This window comes from Lates calcarifer, linkage group LG6, assembly GCF_001640805.2.
Source record: "Lates calcarifer isolate ASB-BC8 linkage group LG6, TLL_Latcal_v3, whole genome shotgun sequence".
NCBI classification, from domain to species: Eukaryota; Metazoa; Chordata; class Actinopteri; family Centropomidae; genus Lates; species Lates calcarifer.
Window position 1 is genome coordinate 17,610,976 of NC_066838.1, and position 21,225 is coordinate 17,632,200.

General features: G+C 38.0%; 1 protein-coding gene across 2 annotated transcripts; it reads right to left on the reverse strand.

Annotated features, from left to right (window-relative positions):
* Positions 1–4,989, reverse strand: ren (renin). 2 transcript variants are annotated; one of them, XM_018685920.1, is made up of 10 exons: positions 4,901–4,989; positions 4,693–4,790; positions 4,117–4,264; positions 3,518–3,641; positions 2,716–2,834; positions 2,411–2,607; positions 1,715–1,837; positions 1,447–1,588; positions 1,250–1,348; positions 1–551 (listed from the first exon to the last, which is right to left on the reverse strand). In XM_018685920.1, the coding sequence occupies exons 2-10, from the start codon at positions 4,767–4,769 to the stop codon at positions 390–392; spliced, it is 1,191 nt and encodes a 396-aa protein (XP_018541436.1). In that variant the 5' UTR covers positions 4,770–4,790; positions 4,901–4,989; the 3' UTR covers positions 1–389. The 2 variants fall into 2 exon arrangements, with proteins under 2 accessions (XP_018541436.1, XP_018541437.1); XM_018685921.2 differs by lacking the exon at positions 4,901–4,989 and having other exon boundaries at positions 4,693–4,888.
* Between the last annotated feature and the right edge of the window lie 16,236 nt (positions 4,990–21,225).

Below are 21,225 nucleotides of genomic sequence, written 5' to 3' on the forward strand. Positions count from 1 at the left end.
TCGAATTGAAACCCTAGTAAACAAGTTTATTCTTGTTACATAAGTACAATACGGATATATATTTCCATTGTTACTGTTTGGTAATAATCAGCAGACTCTCACACACGCATTTGCTGGTAAATGCTTATAAATAAAAACATGTTCAGAAGGCATTCAGTGCAACTAGTACAAAATAATATATAACAGGAGAGCAGGATTTGCAAGGAATATGAGAATGAGTTCCCTTTTGTGCACTTGTTTACATTTCTATGAAAGAGACTTACTTTGATCATGAGTTTTCATAAAATGCAAAGGAAAGCTAGACTGGTCAAAGAAGTGTCACTGAAAATGTTGGGAGATAGCAGCAAAAATAGTGAAGAAGAAAAAAAGGCTTCCTGTCAGACTTCCTGTCAGACTGCTGTAGCAAAGCCTATTCGATTATTGCGGCGGTCAAACTCTGTGTAGTAGCGGGCGATGAAGTTAGCCCCCAGAATCCAGATGGGACCTGTAGGGGGTGGCACATCCAAGCCCCTGAAGGTGACCGTGCAGACATCTCCTTCAATCTGTGACTGCTGTGGTCAAGAAGAACAGTCAGTTTTATTATGATAAGCCTCTGTAACAGTAACATATTTACAGTGGTGGAAGAAGTACTCAGATCTTTTACATAAAAGTAGTGATACGATAATGTAAAAATGTAAAAATTTAAATGGGGACAACTGGATTTGTTTGTTGATACTTGAAGCCGTTTCACTTCTCTTCCAAGAGGCTTCTTCAGCTCTGAGCCACTTGGATGAGAAGAATGAAACAATTCAGACCTTACTGGATGAGATCAAAAGTCATTTTTCAGGACTTCAGGGGCTACACTAGCTTTGTTGTGAGACAAGTTATGGCTTTATCCTTTGTACTAGTACATAGTGAGCTGAAATCCCAGCATGCGTAGCTTTGCGCAACTCAAACCTCAGCATGTCTAATGGCCCACATAACTGGAAACACCTGTGTGTAGAAGCAGTGCATTTACTTCATAATAATGGTTCATATTTTATAACTTGATCATATGGTTTGTCTGTAAAATCAAAGTAACTAGTAACTTCAGCTGTCAAGTTCAAATTTTCCGCTTGAGATGTAATAAAGTGAAAGTAGTATAAAATGAAAATACTTCATGTAAAGTCCCTCAAAACTGTACTTAAATACAGTTCTAGAGTGTTTGTTGTTGGTTACATTTCACCGCTGCATTTTTCTATCAAAATGATTCAGTATTTGTCATCCTTACCCATAGAATGTAATCCTCCTGAGTGAGCGGGTACTCCTGGCCACCCAGGTGGAAAGTTACACTTGGTAGTGTCTTGACAGTGTCACAGTTGACTTTGTACTGATGAACAACACAAAGTAATGGGTGATGAAGGGTGCTGAATTTTTACAGACAATTGTTTTTTTGTGGGAAACCATGTTGCGTGTGTAAAAACTTACTCCACTTTCATCCAGCTGTGCTCCGATGGTTTTCATCAGCGCAGACACAGAGGAGGCTGGGCCTGTGATGTAGGAGGAGCCTGTGTCGATCACAGCTGTGCAGCCCTCTGCACAAAACATCATCTCCGTCCCCACAGAAACACTGCAAGAATGAAAGAAGAGGTGGAATACAAAACACATGTTTCTGAATGGGTGTGTAGACACACACACATACACACACACGCACACACACACACACAAACACACACACACAAAGCAGAGATCCTACCCTTTCATGGTAACTTCCCATTTGCCTGTCTCTCTCGTGTCCATGTAGTTGAAGTTTCCAGTGTAGTAGTTTGGGTCTGTGCCACCAAGGACCAACTCTCCACCTGGAGAGTGTTTGGGGTCCCTGAAAAAAAAAAAGAAACACCTTTCAAGACCACTTTTGCTGTATATATATTCTCATTGCCACAACTGTGAGGATTCTGCATTCCCTCATTCTTCCTAGATGTAAGGAAAATATTCATCATCTTTTTTCAAGTGGTTTCTTCTGGATATAAATGAGCATAATATGTAGATAGAATTATCAGAGGTATGAGAAAACAGACATAAATTTTTATCTGTTTTCTCACCACACCCTTTGTGTCATTCAGATCCAGATATATCTCTAAGAATGTTCTTGATTTTTGTTTTTCCTCACTTAGGGCCCTTTTTTTTGTCAGCTTTACCTGTAAGATCAAAAAATGAAACTCAACAGATGTTCAGACAAGACATTTATCAAATTACATTTAAAAATAAAATCTCATAGTTGTGTCACAAAAAGCCACAGAAAAAAACGCCATACTATACTACAACATTTTTTAAATATTTTCTTACTTAACACATTTTATTCACATTAAATTCTGTTCTCTCTTCTATAGACATGATTTCATACAAAATGACACAGAAACTAGAAGAGGTATGTTGACTCAGTTCAGCCCACCTGCTGTAATAGACAGAAAACACCTCTTCCTTGAGGACATGCTGAGACATGATGCGGTCAAACACTGGAGTGATGCCGTCAATGGCCACGTTGGGGTAACCCATCCCAAGGACTCCATCAAACTTGGCAAAGATGAACGGCATAGCAGACAGAGAGGTGGCTTCAGCAAACACCTGCACCACAGGAATACCACCGACCTGTAGGAAGCCATCATGCAGAAGGTCAAAAGAGTTTGGCATGTAAGAAGAAGTTCAAGCATTTTCATCAAAAAGGAAACTCTTTCATTTTACAAGCTGTTAACTTACCACCACCACATCTTCACTCAGGAATCCCCTGACATTTCCAGAGGCATACTGGATGGAAAATCCAGTTCCATTCTCGACATAAGTCCAGGATTTGGAGGCATCGTACCTGTTGTGAGTATCTAAAAGTTCAAAATTCATTTGAGTCATAAAACAACCATGTATCTGGGAAGCTATATTGAACAATTTTTCTTCTCATTTTTTTTTGAAAAATAACACTTACATTATTCATTTAAACCTGCAACAACTGATTTTTTGGCCAGTTGGGGGCAGTGAAAACAAACTGAGAACATTACAGCAGTACAGTATCATCACATTTAAAGTTGATATTCCAAACTTTGTTGTGTATTTATACATCCAGCAATTATGGAGCAACATTATCATTCACTTGGTTTCTGACTACTTGAGGAATAGTAAGTCCAATTTTCACTCTCTTTAAGATCTATTTTTGGTCTCTACTAAAGGGAAATATTAAGCTCTTCAGCTGTTATATTTTCCTTTATGTTCACCAATTAGTCACTAAATGTGTCTGTCTGTTGTGTGGTGCTAAGCAGGTAGTGTATAGTGAGTTTTTAGAGCATTAAGCTGAGAACAGCTGCCTGCTGTGGCTGGAAATGATGTTATGAGAGTGGTGATTGTGAACCAAAACAGTTAAGGTTTGGGCTAGACAACTAAGCAATGACACTCACCATAAAGCTTGGGAGAGCTGCAGATTCAGATGAAGATTCATCACTGTGAGCTTTTACAATTATAAAAATATCAATTATGTTATTTCCTACTTGCATGTGTGCACATGGACACTTACAACAAGCGGTGGAGAACGGTGAGCAGCTTTGTGAAGGCACCCACAGGTTGGCTGAGCCTGTATCAAACACCACGTTGAACATCTGGGCTGGAGAGCCAATACTTATTTCCCCAAAGTACTGAGTCTATTGGGAATAAACAGGGAAAATGCAAGTTTATAATACAATTTATGACTGTCCTAACCTAGTGATTCCTTATGTTGGTTTTATTTTCTTTGAATATGTCTTTTAAAAACCCTTTCCCTATGCAATAAAGCATAAATGTAATTTGAGGGTATGAAATAAGACACTGAGAGTATGACTCATACACAAAGAATATTGTAAGTGAAAATTCAAAGGCAACTGGTTCTGCTGTTTTACACTTTAAGACGTTCTGACACTCATCCAAGAGAATTGATGAAGCCTTTGGATGTGTGGCCACTTTAACCTTCAAGATCAAAGTCTGTTCTTGTCTTCAAGAGTAAAACCGTAAATCCAGTTTTCCTAACATCTGCATGACTAAGACTCCTCTCTATGATGCAAACACATTTTAACACAGTTTAAGAATTACTACATTAAATGTAGTATACATTTCCATATAAAATACTCAAAAGTATCTCACATCCAAGTAGTTGGTTAGAGGCGTGGGAACAGTGCCGTTGTTGGTGTCGACACTGCTCTTCTGGGTCAGCTCAATCAACACCTGCTCTGCAGAAACACCCATCTCCCGCAGTGTCTCTCTGATAGACGGCATCTTCTTCAGGGCGATTCTGGAGACAGATGAGTGGGAAAATACATCCTCAGGCAACAGAAACAAAACTGAGCAGGCTGAAGAACTATTTAAGAAGTCTGTGAAGTATATTTTCCATGCTATATATATGATACATATGCCTGGGCATTATCTCAGTATAATAATAAGCCTTTAATAAAGTACAGACTGCTGTGCTCTCAGCGCCTAGCCAAAAAAATGAACAAAAACACATGTTAAGCCAATGCTGAAAACATTAGCTTTTATAATGAACCAATAAAACACATTTGTTTTCCTGTCCTTGTTTGTTTTGTTGTTTTTCTGTCACTACTTTGCTGTAGCATGTTTTTTCTTGTGCAAATGCAATTACAGAGAAAGTCCTTACTAGTATCATTTCCATCTTTCAAGCAAAGCAGACAGGAAGCCTGTATAAAAGAGTGAGTTTCTTACCTTCTCAAAGAATGGCTTGTGGTCACTGTCAATGATAGAGCAACTAAACACATCCAATAATTCATCAGTGGTGGCATTGTGATTTCTCTGATGGTAGGCTAAAAAATACAGGCCAGTGATAAAGGTTGTATTATACAAAGTTGGATTTCCTGATCATGTAAATATTCCACGTTTTTCAAATGTAAAAAATGTAAAAGCTGCCACTCACTCGCTCCCTGCTGTCTGGTCCCTGGGATCTCTTTATACCATGTCCTCTTCACTGTGCTCTCACCCATGGGCCACTAACTCTGGCTGGGAGCTCTCCTGGGGGTGACCACTTGAAAACAACCCCCTCCATCCACCCCCTCCACCCTTCTGCTGTGGTCACACAACCCCTCCTGTGATAAACAGTTTGAAGTGAGAGGTCTGATCTTTGACCCCTGCCTCTTAAAAAACACTGAAGACAGAAAGCAGGGGTGCAGAGCTCCTGAGATTGCTGATGTTGGAAGGTTGGACACCTCGTTTGTTGGGCTGTGAGAAGCTTTGGAGGGACTGAAAGATGCTCTGTGCTGTCAGAGCAGATTACTTAAATGTTGCTTACTAAACTCAGATATAACTGCTGCAGACCTTGCTTTACAAACATTTACTTTGAGACCATATCTCTTCAATGTGGTGATATGTCCCTTTCACTAGACAGTGTTCTGGTTTTGCAAAATAGCTCATTTGTTGAAAATGTTTGAATTAGAGATCAAGTTAAAATGTTGGTTGTTGTTTTTGCTGCAGTTGATAACATTTAACTTGTCTTGTCACTTTTTTCCCACAGCCATCAATTTCTTATCTGTAGAGCAGACAGGTTTACAACTCTCTGTTTACCCCAGAGATTTCTCTCCTCATGCAAAGTTCAATACAGCTTGTGCACCATTTTAGTATTGATTTTCACATGAAGAGGCTAAGGGGGAAAAACAATACACATGTGTAAGTTCACTTCAAGGTCTTAGACAGAGATCATTGGCAGGAGACAGGGCCCATGTTGAGTGTGTTATGCAGTGCAGGAGATTTGCGGTGTTTTGTGTTTTCATACTGTACCTCTTGCTGCGATGCTCAAACTCGACAAAGCTGTAACATGTAATCATTCTGGGCTAATTCTCACTGGGTTTTTACTACAGAGAGGACTCCCACAGTATCTGGCCTGTCAAAATGGGGTCGTGTGTTGGTACTGTACTGACCACCCAGTCAAGTTGGGAGATATGTGGGGGTCCACGTCAGGCACAAGCTCAGACAGCCATGGCAGAGGTCAGAGGTCAGCCACTAAGATACTCCCTGTGGGCAGACCTTCCAGAAAATGATAGCGTGGTTCCACACAGCTTATGTAGACAGAGATGACTGACAATAACACAGTATTGCCTGACTGGTAATTTATGATCTTTAGAAGCAATAGCTATTGTTTTCTTGTGTAAAACTTGTGAGTATAGAAATATGAAAATAGTGGCTATAACTGATTTTTAGTAGTGGCTATAATTGAAGTGTATGACATGAAAATGTGATCATAGTAGAAGTCACTTGTAACAATGAACCTTCAGAGAATTTATACTTAAATCTACAGCATCCCTTTACAGAGCTTTACAGCTCATTGGCCTGCAACTTTACTCTTGTGGTTCACTTTTACCATTTCCATAGCATCTTTGTCAGCCACAGTGGACATCTGTTGTCAGAGAAAAACCTCTATTGTGGAGCATTTAGCAGCTGAAGAATTCAATATCTCCCTCAGGGAGTTGGTAGAGATCAAAACAAGAGCAAAAAGAGAGTAAAAATTGGACTGGTCAGAAACAAGTTCAGATGAATAATAATGATAATGTTGCCCTAATTATTTACTAACAATTTCATCATATCAACTTTAAAAGGTTGCATTATGTCAACATTGCATTTACAACTTGTTTCTGCTGCCAAAAAATTATTACTACAGGCTTAAAGCAATAATGATTGATTTTTTTTTTGGCCTGGTGTAAGCTGTAAACTATACTCATCATTGAGATTTGTGTGGGTGGGTGGCCTTGTCTCTCTCTCTGAAGGGTGGGATAGACACTGGTTTTTATTAATTTATAAGACCATTACTCATTTTCACACTCTTACTGTACACTTAATGTGGGTCCAAGTTTAGATGATTGGATTATGTTACAGGTGCTGGGAATTTGGAAAATCAGTTTTTTCTCACTATGCAACTTAAATAACATACAGCGTAATCTAAAGCTGACATCATTTTTATTATGTTTTTAAGTTCTTTTTATTTCACTCCCAGCTGTTCTTGTTTTAGCTGAATCATTTGCTTTACATTTTAATCGCTTTGTTGCCATTATCTAAGCTTCTCAGTTGTGTTCAGCGTCTTTTTTATTCTTATACAGTATTGCATTGTTTACATTGCATTGTTTATATGTATATTTATATTGTAAATGAAGTCTCTACGTCAATGTATTTCCGAGTGAAAATAAAGGTTGAAGGAACAAATTGATGAATATTATTATCACCTCATGAAGTCATTGTGGTAAACATACTAGCAAACTGTTGCCAATTTATAAATCCAGCAGACTCTCATTTTAGCTCTGGTTTGGTCTCCACCAACTCATGGGGGAAATGTCTGTTTTTTAGCTGCTATAGCTGTTTGATGGTGCTATAATATTTTCATCAGCTTGCTGTTAACTTTGTCTGCGTGCTGTTTTGTTCGGGACAGGTAACATACAGTTATTTTCTCAAAGCTTTTTCAGTAAAGGCAGAAGGCATCTAGTTTCCATTGAAACTAGATGAGAGTGGTGACAGTGAGCTGAAACCATGCAGTTGTGGATCAGAAAACCAGTTGAAAGTTGCAAGAAAACTACTGGATAATTTTCTGAGGGTTCTTCAGTATGACCAACTCCTTTCACATTACGTGGTCATTTGATCAACTGTCAATGTAAAAATCTGATTGGTGCAGCTTTAAGATGATGCATTTTACTTAATAAGGAGGCAGTATACCTGTCTAATCTGTCCTTTAATTAGCCCTTCCAGGCTGGTTTGGACATTTTGGGGACAATCTCACAGACATCTGACTCTTGACCTGCCCGGCTAAATGGATACTCACAAGTCTCTTTCCCACACTGCTTAGAGAGACCCATGCGTCACTCCTGCCTGTCCTCCCACCTCTCCAGTAAGTCAACTCCACTGGTGGGCATGGGAAATGACAAACTGTCTCCTGAAAGATGATTTGTCTGAACTTCATGGTTTTTTGTGTTCTTCATGTTCCCTTTGAGGACTGCATCAAGCCTCAGTCATTGCTTGTGCACAAGTCTGCGGCAATTCTAAAACTTTATGATCATGAAAACAAACTAAAGCAAAAAATAATAATTGCAATGTGTTGCTAAAATGTGTTAAAGATAAGGCAGTTTAAAAAGGTGAAACAGACTAAACCTCAAATGAGGTTCTGCTGACAGATGCACATCAGAGGCAGAATCCACGTAAGAGGATCTTGTAGGGTTGTGAGCTATCTATCATGATAAGAAAGATATGAAGCAGAGCAGTGGTTGTTTGCAGGAAATGAGACTTGAGGGAAGTTATCACTCAAACAAACAAGTCTGACTCCCAAAGCCACAAAAGCTCAACCATAAATCCTGACCAGCTGGTATGAGCCTAAAACGCTAAATGTTTGGATGTTTTTGGCTTACTTTTTGCTTACTTACTTCTTCTGAGCAGTTGCTTCATTCAATTACGTGCACAAGAGAACAATAATTTACTTCCCTTGATTTTATGCTCAGTTATGTTTTTGAATTTGAAGCCAATGAACTCCAAATTACAAATGACGAGACTGTGATTCCATCTGGAGACAATATGTATGAAAATATGTGGGAAAAGTCCTCACAGCAGCAGGTAAAAAATGTAGAATTTGAGACCAAAAGATGTGGTAAAAACATATTTTATGTGCGACAGTCTAGCATTCATCCCCAAGGGCACTGTGATTTTTGATTTTGATTGCTTTTGTGTTGGCTGATTTATCATAATACGTAAGTGTTCTTATTTTTCTCATGGTTGTGTCTCTTTAGAACTTGTTGGGGAGTAAACATGCTGTATAACTCCTAACCAGCAGAGGGCAGCATTAGACTTAAAAACGCATCAGGACAGAAAGGAAGAACAAACTGGACTTCAACCATGTGGCAAAACAATGAGTCCTGTTCAGTCTTACCTGCTCTGGAAAAAATCAACCTGACACATTAAAATAACAAACAAAAAAAGGATATAAAATTCCAAGATCATGTATTTATATTTTGGATGTCTACTGGTAAGTGTTTGCATGATTAAATGTTTTTAAGATACACCTTTTCTCCTATGTCGTTCATTGATTCACCCTATTTTTCTTTCTGTCAACAAATCCCCCAAAAAGTTAATTCATCTGCCAAGTACTGTCTAGCCAAAGCTGGACATATATTATACTCCCCTTCATTCAGATGAGGATGAGCACTGTGATTTGTTTTGAGTCAATCCCACATGCTATCTTGCTGCTGTAAATACTAAATGTGTATTAATCTGCAGCTGAAATACATCCCCAACAAATACGTTACACTACAGCTCAGGTGTTTTAGCAAAATTATCATATTCATTTTTCAATTAAACTCTGTATTTATGACCTGTTAAAGATTTATGTCTTGGATGAATGGTTGCTGGGTTTTGGGAGTTTTGGTTTCTGTATTTTCTAGGGATTAAGACAATAAGAAGTATACACTCATAGAGCACTTTATACCTGCTTATTCTGGCAGTTGTCTAATCAGTAATGATGTGGGGAATGTTTTGGTGAGACACCAATCACTCATGGTTTGAATGCCACAGCCTGAGAATTATTGCTGACCATGTGCTTCCCTTTATGGCCACAATTTACCATCTTCTAATGGCTTATTCCAGTGTGATAATGCTCCATGTCACAAAGCAAAAGTCTCAAACTGGTTTCATGAAAATGACAATAAGTTCAGTGTACTTATTACATCTGGTGACTAGGAAGGCCACTACAGTGGCAACAGATGTGATGTAGTCATGTCAACATAGGGCTGTTTTGAGAGTAAAGGGAGGCCTGACGAAGTATTAGTATGGTGTTCCTAATGAAGTGCTCAGTGAGTGAATGTATTGCCTGCTTTACCTTTTAGGAACTAGCAGAAGTGTCTTCCTCAGTGTTTAACAGGTACTGTGATTAGTGTCCAGTGTATATAATTAGAACAAATCAAGGAAAAAGTGTGGAGGTTCATAAATCAAATCATAAATCAAAAGGAAAACCATAATGTCAAAACACCAGACTAACAGAAGAAACAGAAATCACATAAACTAGGATTAGTAGGCTTTTTTCACAGCACATGTTTTCTTTTGTCATAACTGGAAAAGTACAGGTTATTGACGTTAACAAATACTCTGTTCTTTTCAGGTGTCCCCAGTATGACAGTGAGTCGAGGTGCACAAGGAAGAAAAAAAATCATTTACATCTGTGCTTTTCTCACTGCGGCGTGTCACAATGTCTTCTGTGAAAAGGGCCTGTTACAGACTAACTTCTTTTCAAACAGGTAAGTGGTGTCAGGTAAACATAATTAGAGCAAATCAAGGAAAAAAAATGGGGAGGTACAGACTTTGGGGAAAAGAAAATCGCGTTCCAAAAGAAAAAACATAATATCCTAAATGACAAGATTGTAATATTTTTCTAAAAATAAATAACTGTCAATAATAGAAAATAAAAATGGAAAAATATTAAATAAAGAAATTGAGTTACATAACATCAAATTAAATTAAACAATTTAAATGAAAGAATAAAATAAACATAAGAATTCAAATGGAAATAAAAAATACAGGAAACACAAAATAAAATAATGAGATAGGAAATAATATATTTTATATATTTTTTAAATAAATATTGAAAAATAGACATATAACATTTTTGTTTGCTGCACAAAAATACTGTAAAAGCTGCTACAAAATATTCAGCTTCTGGTCTGCAAAAAAGCAGGTGAATGTAACTCCTCATTGAGATCTGCTGATGACAGAAATATAGTGTGTATATCCAGAATTAAAAAAAGAAAACTACATTAAAAACACTATATTGTACTTATTCACAGTAAAATAAGTTCAACTAAAGTGAATTTGTGAAAAATTGTGTTCCTAGTGACACAGCCATAAGTTAACCCATCAAGCTACATTACACAACATAGTGAGTATACAGTATGTGTAATCGGTGCTTTATCTGTGTGAGATTACATGCGAAAATATCTGGTTTATGCCCTGTGATGCATATTGATTCCCAGGGAGGTGGCCTATGAAGACAGTAAACATCTGGTGAACGAATGAGAAACCATGGCAACTGCGCTTGTTTTGCTGCTCAGTGTTTGCGACACAACAAAGTGTGCCAATCCATCACCTGGGCACATGAATATTTAATAGCATCAGCCTTGCAGTCACACAGTAATGTACGTGTGGATCGCCTTATTACTGTTAAGTAGCTCTGATTGGTGCTCGTTTCCTTTATACATCTTGTTGACAAGCTATTTCATTTCTTATTCATTTATACAGTTCGCTACTGCAGTTATACTTGTGCGTCTACATGCTGGGCACTGTACAAATACAGCTGAGGTAATAATACGTTACTGTAAACAGATGATATTTGTGCAAATAATATTGAGGAATAAAACCGAAACTTGTGTGTCAGTGCCTTTATGGCTCTGTGCACAGCATCAATAGATGAAAAAAGCTGCAGTGAACTGATATAAAAAGACACCCAGCAGTGACAGCAGTGGAGCCAAACTGATTCAATAAATGAGAGAGCAAAGCCAGAGTAGAAAGCTTTGTGAAGCCAACTGTTTTCTACTTCAAAGTCTTGCTAATATCAAAAACAAGGCCGGTCAGGCGGCGAGCAGTCAGAACATATTCAATGGTTTATGGAAAGATCCAGCAATTAAGAGCATGTTCCTTTGTTTAAATGGAGCCATCCTGTCAAATATGTTTAATGTTTACCGCCAACAGCAGCATTAACATTTCATCGGTTTCAAACCTGGAACTATGACCAAGGTTAGGCCATGGCTCTGATGTGACCTCCTGCATCAGTTACTTGTTACTTGTCAGTATGATGCTAAATTCTCCTTATTATAAGATTTCTTGGATGTACCTCGTCTACCAACAGCAGAACATCCTGCCATTTCATATTTCCTATGTTTCATTCCCATTTATATATTCATATATTATAAATATGTTAGATTGTTGTTAATTATCTAAAGATTTCACACAAATAAAATATGTGAAATCAGCACATTTACACCTCATATTTCATAAGTTTAATAAGTACAACAACCTAAGTGTAAAAGTGACAATTTACCATTTTATAGGTGAGTTATGTACTGGTGTATTTCTTGGCTGGAGCAGAAACACACTGGGCAAAAATCTTTCTGGAGTCTCTGGTTCCCCATCAGCTGCTCCAGCACATACTCCTGTACATAAGTTATGCCATCCTAATTGACTGCTGGCTGTTACCTTATATTTAACAGACAGACATGAGTGTGGAATTGATGAATAAACATATTTTCCCAAATGTCAAGCGACTTTAAGGTTACAGTGAATTTATCAGTCTGTATAAACTACAGCCATCTGTGCTCCTTTCAACTTGTAACTATTTCAAGTTCCTCCACACCGTAGAGTTTTATTGACAGATGCATAGGTTTAAACTGTGACTTTGAACTAATCACTTTGAACTTTGCACTAATCACTAATTTAATAATGTCTGTAATGTGTGGCAGTGAACAACAAAGTCTGTCAACACCATTAAATCTTTAAAGAGTGAGCTCTCTCAAACTTCTTGAGGTTACCTCAATCACATGACAGGATTGCGCACACAGGATATCCTCATTAAAAAAAAAAAAAAAAGAAAGAAGACATCCTCCTCTAATTGCCCAGCTTTGTGACTTCCTGGACAACAAGCATCCATATCCTCACACCCACCAAACATCCTCTGTGTAGTGTTCACAATAATGGGCTGATTCATTTCTGAAGGCAAACAATGGAAATCTCTCATCGTATCAGGTCTATTGTTGTGATCTCTGTCGTCTGTAAGACCTTGTGTTTCCTTTGTTTATAAAATAAGCACTTTGGAGCTCTGCACTGCATTTCCCAGCAATCCGTTTTGAATTATGTTGCCAGTATTTCCCAAAGTCTCAACCCAACAATCATGTACTGCTCTAAAAAATCTGTGGCAATGTTAGCAGCTCTGTGAGGCTGTAGTGATCATCACACACCACAAAAAACCAAGACACTGGATGAACGAAATATAGCAACAGCTTTGCTAATCTTAGGTCTTTACCAATAGTGGGGTGAAGATATCAGTCATAACATCTCAGATTCAGGTTATCAAATCACGTCAATTTTATTTCTATGGCAGGAAAAACCTAAGCATTCAAGAAAAGTTTCTGATGTTCCTGGAAAAAAAAAGAAACTCTGTGCTGAGTGGAATAATTACAGTCTGAAAAAGAAAGGTATCGACGGTGAGGACAAGCACAGATTACCATACATCTCAGGCATGTATCAACAGTGTCTGTGTAATTACTCTCACTGCCAGAAGGGGGAGACTGAAGTTCAACGTCGCAGGTTTAACGCAGCACAAAGAATCTGCTAGTTCCCATCTTCCTGCAGCTTTAACTCCTGCATTTGGCATTTTTGTGGATAGCTATACTTCATAAATGGCTTGATGTCCAACAGACAAACATGAAAGTAGTAGCATCAATCTTCTCATCTAACTGTTCATAAGGAAATTAATGTGTGCATTTTCCAATCTCTTCCTTAACGGTTTGTCAGTTGCAAATATTGTTTGTTACTGGGGATACTATAAAGGTGGAGTATTTTGCCTATCTTAGCTCTCATCAAAAGCCTTAATATGCTGCCACTCAGTGAAAGCACAACAGAACTATGATGAAGACGTTTGCTTCAGCTGAGAGCAAAACCTCAAAATCAGTTGAAAAGAAAATGAAAGTGATTCATATCAGTCCAGCTCTTCACATTTCTGAGTGCTTTTCATCTTATAAAACACATGCTGATGTTCACTCTACTTTTAGCTCAAAGACAGTAACTCTGCTTTTAAGCAAGGTTTGCTGAGTATTATAATTTGTGTCTTTCTTCTTGGCCTTCTGTTGATGCAGATTGGGTTTTGTGGGTATTTTTGATATTTCCTGTTCCTGGTCAGACAAGGTGGCTATCACTCCTAGACAATAGACTGTTTATTTAAAAAGAAAGAAAGAAAGAAAAAAAAGCGCATCATGTCTTCTGTGCCAAATAGTCTTTTTTTTTTTTTTTTTTTTTTTTTTTTTTACCCCAAAATGAGTTTGTTCCCAGCAGCAAATATAGAAAAAGACCAGTGAAGTTGCTGCACTGATCATAACTGCAAGTATGAAATGGTCATTACTTTAAAATGTGAGAAAATTGGCATAGAGCACAAATCATGGGCAGAGGAAGTGATAAAAAAGCATTACTATGATGGTAAAGCAAACAGTTGCTTTCTTTGGAAGCAAATAAAAGCAAAGAAATTAAATGAAGTCAAAAACAGAAAACAGCTTCATGCTATTAAAAGAACCAAACACATAAGAAAAGTTTAGATAATAAGCTATGCAAAAGGGTTTAGAATTTTTCTGCATACAGAAAAAAATCTTGTTAATTTAATATGTTTTTTTTTAAATTATTGAAAGTGCCTAATTATGTTACAAAGTCTTAGATTCTTAGAAGATTTTTTAATTACTGTATCAAGAGGGTATGTGGTGTATGTGATGTTTGATGGGAGAGTTGTGGCAGCATCTTAGTACAGATGAAACATCTTTTTGATGCCTGTTGTGAAAGATCCCAGTGATGTCTTAATGAAAAAGTTGCAAGTCAGTAGTGCCTTTATATTACAGAGCAATCATTCCAGTTAATTACATTCTTTTTACTCTTGTGTTCTCTAAATATAAACTCCACCATATACATTCCTGTCCTATTTACAACATAACTCTCCCTTCTGTTACTAAACTGTCAGTCCTCATCAGGTGGATTGAGGATGCCTCAAAGGCAGAAATGTCTCTTTTTTGTCAGCCACGCCCCATGAGATTTAGTAGATAGGAGATTAAAATAGAAAACAGGTAATATGGGAGTGTGGTATATTGGACATACTGCTCATTAAGACACATTAATATCCCACAGAATTGAGGGTTTGGCTGACCATTGCTTTCATAAGAAATCTGACTCTGTCCTTAGGAACCCTTGTAACCTAAATATATAACCTTACCTAATATATCCACAGATAGAGCACATGTAGATGCATTTTTGGACAGGATCTCAATGAACAGGGGAAATTAATGGCACATAATGATTTTATTTATAGTAGACACTGGATGTTATTGAAGCAGTTGCAGTTGTTCCCTTGTAAGCTGCTGAGCATAAACATCAAATATGTGATGTGTGAGGAAGTTCACATCAAATTCTGTCCACCCAGTCCTGCTCAAGACAATAACTCATAATTTAAAATCAAACTTTTATATCCACTTCACTCGCTGAGTTGGACTGTCTGTCTCCTATTTGAAATTGTGAGCTAATAGTGAGCAGAAGTGGAAAGCAGTTGTATCATCTCATTGGGGGATATTTAAACCAAGCATGAGGTCTGTTGGTGATGTGAATCTCGTGTCTGCTAATAAAATACATCAGTGTAGCAGCAAGGAATGTGTTTGTGTGGACACCAGTGGTGGGAAAAGTACTCAGAGGTAAACTTAGCAATACACAGCCTACAACACCAGAGTGTATAAAACTTTTTTGACAAAATCTGTAAAGTACATTTTGTGTATGAGTACAAAAAATCAGTTCACTTACATTATTAATACACTGTTGAATAGTATAATCTGTAATGCATTGTATCATCCATGATCACAAAGTTGTAAAAGTATCTTGAAGGCTAGCAACAGCTGTCGAATAAATGTAGCTGATTTAAAAAGAACAATATTTTCCTCAAGCACAAAAGCTCAAAATGGAAATATACACACCTGCATTAACATAATTTTTGGCCACTTGAAGGTAGAGGGGATACTGGCATATTATCACAACTGATGCAGTGAACTCATTAGTAAACAGATACTGATTTACACCTCCAGCAGAACATTAGCATTCATTTGTAGTCTTGATTCTGTCTAGCACTGTTTGAGACTCTCATCTACTGCATGGGAAACAGCCCTGGAAGGGTCTCACAGAAAAGTTCAGGGAAGCAGCTGTGTGCTGCTCTTTAACAGGGGAGGGGCGGTCAGTCCGGCATACATGTGCAAAACTAACCAATTAATCTTCATCCTTGAAGCCTTTTCTTTTTTTAAACTGAATTGAAAACTCTGTTTGAAAACACTTCCGATAAAGCATAAATCTAATGTTGTGTGGCTTGTTGAGGTTTGTTGCTGAGATTAGCTGACTGCTGTTTTCTACCCTCCACACTAGAAAAACAAAGTAAAGATGAGATTTATGCTTTATTGGAGGTGTTGTCATATGACATTTTTGGCTTTACTTCATAGATGAGGAGTTACTGGTTAGTTTCACAAATGTACGTCTGGTTTACCGACCCACCTCCTGTCAAAGAGCAAGCTTCCCTGAAATTTTCTATGGAACTACCCAGCATTGTGTCTCTCACATAGTAAATGGAACAGTAAAACAGGGCTACTTCCTGTCCAAAGGATGAATATAGGTCCAGTATTCACGCCAACTGCATCTGTAAGTTACATTACGTTGATGACAAAAGTAAGATCAAAACAATGAGCTGAAAGACGCATTAAGGGAAAACTGCTGAGGGGTCAGTTGATAATTGTATCTATGAGTCAACACCTTTCACATACAAGTAGTCATTTGAGCCACTGTTAATATCAAATTTTGAGTAGTGCAGCTTTAAAGCACAATTATCTCAAACTGGTGCTGGAACGAAAACAGTTGCCTTCTATCACTGGTTTGTACACATGCCTAATGAACATTTTCACAACAACCCACAGAGGGACACGTTGGGAATTTGCATGAATAACCACCTTTGCATTTTTGAATTCTCATTGCTTTGCTTTTCAGACAAAAGTCAACACAGCCCTGTTCCCTCCATTGCTGCAATGTTCTCTCTGTGCCTGAATAATTCAATATTGCTCACTGTCTGCTCCTGTTGTGTGCTGCATGGTTAAGAACCAGTGAAGGGGAAGGCTCAATGCATGGGGACAGGCCTTGTTTTCTACGCCTGCAGCCAAGCGTGTGTCTTATGTAAGTGCGGGGGGGGGTTGGATGGCCAGAGTACAACATCAATTGCATGAAAACTCCTGTCGCTTTGCCATCATGTGTCTGGCACATCCCCACTTTCACTTTCTATGTGTTACAGCTTTGTTTATGCCCTAATTTTTACTGAGAAGTCGAAATCATCGTTCCAAACAGTTCTGTGTTGTGATATGTAATTTTCTGTTATTCTGTCGGCTGTCTTTGAGTCAGTCTGTGCTTCTGCATCTGCCTTCAGCTCTTTATCTTCATCTCTATTCGTCCCCACCCCCACCACTCTCCTTGGTCTTCTTTAACTGGCGGACATTTTGACAGGACAATCATGATTACCATTTTAGACTTATTAAAGAGCGCTTTATTTCAACATTTGTGCTTTTCCATCATGCAGTTTTGCTCTATTAACATTTTACATGAGCAAGTGTTGTTTGTGTATGCACTGATATACACACATGTGCTCATTAAAATGTAACTGCAGCTCACTGCATCTATTACAGGTTTCTCTAAAAGGAGAAGATTTGAACCTTGTCTCCTGTGAGACATCTGGAATATGAGGATTCAGCTGGTAACTGCTGCATTATTTAACAAACCCTCCAGCCATCTGATCCTTCACAGGTGTACATGAGTCTGTTTCTCATGACTCCACTGCACACAAACACGGTGTCCCTCCGATGTTTCTCTGAATTACAAATAGCCACTGAATTTCATTCATCTTTGTGTCAATATGCTTTGTATTCCACAGCTCAAAGTTGTTTCTCACCTCTCTCAGGATGTCAGGTGAGGAACAAATACTTTTCAGGAGATTAAAACACTGCTTTTCAATACACTTGATCTGATGCAAGTCATCAAATGTACAGCAGTGTGGAGAAACATACATGCAGAGCACACTGTGCATTGAAAAGTCAGGGGCATGTTTTTTCATGAGGAACAGAAAAATCTTTCTAGACTCCACTGACCAGCTGTTCAACTGTGTTGCACTTATCTCTCTCACATTGTACATCTCACACTGTAACATTTGCATAAAGCAGCAATAGTCTGTATTTTTCATCAAGTCCTCCAACCTACCCTTGAATACGATCTGTGAGAGTGTACCAAAGGCAAGTGTACTGGACTTTTATCGTCATGGTAACAATAATAAAAACACAGTTACAGTTGTGGAACGGACACAGATTTGGCTACGCTTGGGCACAAAAATTACTTGGTTAGCTTTAGGAAAAAATCATGGTTTGGGTTGAGATAAGTACCTCCTTTAGGTTAGAGGACCTTCATTGTCATGGCGACAATAATAAACACAAAGAGAGCGGGTAAATATTTCATTAATTGGATCAGTGGATTAGTCAATCTGCCAGGGGACAACATGTGCACAGAGTGAAAACTTCACTGTAAATGGAGAAAGAAAGTTGGCAAATGAATGGGATTCACCTCTTATAAAAATCTTTGTGTTGTATTCTGATTCATAAAGCATGGCTCAATTCAGAAAGGCAATTAATAAATCATTGTGTGTAAGCAGATGTTTTGTAAAGAGAGTGATGGGATTCAATGAAACACCTCGAGTCATCTCAGCATGGACTCTTTGTAGTCACGGGCATGAGCTTTGATGCAGTATCCTTTATTCTCTGACCGCCACGACAGATCGATGCCAGTGTTTGACTTGCTGGTTAATATTTAATTATCGTGTATTGATTGTGGACTCATGGCATTCTCAGGGTTTTGACGGCCAATTACTGTCACTCATAAAACTAAACACAGTCTCTGTTACACAACGCTGGAGGCTTTGCGTTCATTCTTTCACCAGTTGTTGCCACAGGGACGCCTTTATGTAGCACTCAAAGTCAGGCATTTCTCATTTGTCTTAATAAAATGACAGGGTAAATAATGCATTACTGTTTAATTCTATTCTCGTAAAAGAAAGTTGTTAGATGTTATTTAGAGTCACCAAACTGAAGATGGAGTACAAATATGTTGTTGATTGCTGATTGATAAGGGCCTCTATTATGATATCTGTCTAAAAATAACATTTAATAAAAAAAATATATGATTACTTTGTCTTAATAATATGCAGATGACTACAAATTTAAATTTAAAAAATCACTTAGAAAGTGCTTAGAAAGTAGATACTGGATCACACATATACATAACATTATTAAAGTTGTTAGTTGAAATTCTTGTTTATGTAAGTAAGGAAAATGTAAAGAACTGTTGGAAAGTGCCAAATGTCCATGATTTTTATTCACATAGCTAACACACTGTACAGACTTCATATGATCTTGACATATAATCTTGTTCACCCAAAGGTTGCTTTAAAAGACGAGAATGTGAGTATGTGCCAATGTGTATATTTTCACTTATTTCATGGTAAAGATTCCTCCTCAGGACTTTGGCTTGCTTCACATCCCCTGAGGGTGCAGTAAGACCAGAGTTTGTCTGGTGAAATTTACTCATGTGTTGTGGCAAAACACAGGTGGAACAGGAAATGTCGTGTGCAGGGTTGTAACTAGCATGGCTAGTGGGATAACAACAGCAGTCCAGAGAGTTATAAATTTTTACAGCTTTTTACAACACTTGACTGTTAACCTCTGTAACTGTCCCTGCAGCCACATAGTTTCTTTCCTTTTCTGCTGTTTGCAATATTTTGCCATGCAGTTACAAAACAAAAACAATCAATCAGCAGAGAGATCAATTTGGACATTTGAGAACCTTGTGATTTGAACTTGAGGTGGGTCAATTTTTCATTGTTTTGTGTTTTTCATGTCTGATACAGTTGATTATTCTAATTAAAAGCAATTAAGAGCAACTGAATATCTCTGGTGTTTGCTTAATATCACTGAATTCAACATCATTTGAAAGCCTGTTGAGTGTTGGAGTTCATGTTTGATCTGTAATTATAGCAGGTACAGTACAAGCGGGGATTAAGCCTGTATAGCTATATTCATTGTATTCACATGTCAACAGCAGTACCACTGAATCATTTTTGCTCATCATAATTTGCTCATTAGATTTTTTTTATTGTTAATTTCTGCCTGCTTTAGTAAGTGAGTGATACGTTTAGTGTAGATAGGCATCATTGTGGTCTTAACTTACCATCCAATCATTTAATCCTTATAATCAGAAGGTTGTTTGTATCATGTTTTTCAGCTAACAAAAGTGTTTTTCCTGTAAATCCTGTCAAGCCATTTGTTTGATGATAAGGCTTTTCTGAAACATTTTTGTTACTTTGTGGTGGGTTGTAATTTTCAAGTCTGAGTTTATAAGAGAAGCCACTGTCTCGGTCATTCATCCATGTATGTTGTACCATTACAGATTTATGTGGAGTTTTCAGATGATGATTTGATCACAGGGCTGTATGTTTGAAGCAATATTCACATCACCAGTCAGAGCACATCAACGCCCTGGATACGTGTTACATTCAGTGGCCTGCAGCCATCAGCTCTCTCCACTGAGAATGTCATGTGACATGTGAATGGCAGAGAAGTGTCATGCTTTCTGTGCTCACCATGTCCACATATACACACACATCCATATGGCTTAAGTTTATGTCAACCGCACAAAGAAAGGAAATCATATTCTAGCTATTTGAGGCAAGAACTCCAGCAGGAGAGGTAAAAGCGACACAGTTGAGTCAACGTGAACACTCCCAGCACTCAACACTGAGATGAAATGGGATGGAAAGTTGCCTTTCATGTGCTGCAATCCAGGCCAGTGCCCTCACAGCCAGTGGTAGAGTGCCAGTTACTGTACTTTATCTGAACAGGCAGGAAACACAGAGAGCCTATTTTGCCACCGCAGTGCCATGTGTTTCTCACCTGATCCCCCTTTGCTCTTTCCAAACTGTAGACACCCCACATATTTGCATCACTGAAGGTAATATCACTGTTAACCATTGACAAGGACTCCTTTCTCTGTCTAAAATCTAATAAATTTGGCTTCTTTTTATGGATGTCAGGGGAAATCTATTTAAGTGTCAACTTTTCAGGAACTAAAAACACCGCTTTTTTACTTCAGGGCAACACACTTTTAAACTGCAGTCATGCAATGGCAATTTCATGCTTAAATCGAACAATAATTGCTACAGAATTATCTCTGAGCTTGTCAAAAAGATTAAACACGAAGTGTATTAAGAAACATATGTCACATGTCCTGGGAAATGAAGAGCTTGTGAAGGGGTTGTGACTATCTATTTTTATGGGAGTAAGGTGGATATGTCAAAGGGTGTAATTTTCTCTCTCTCTGATGCACCTTGGGTGACTCCCTCAAATTGATCATTCATGCTCTGCTTCA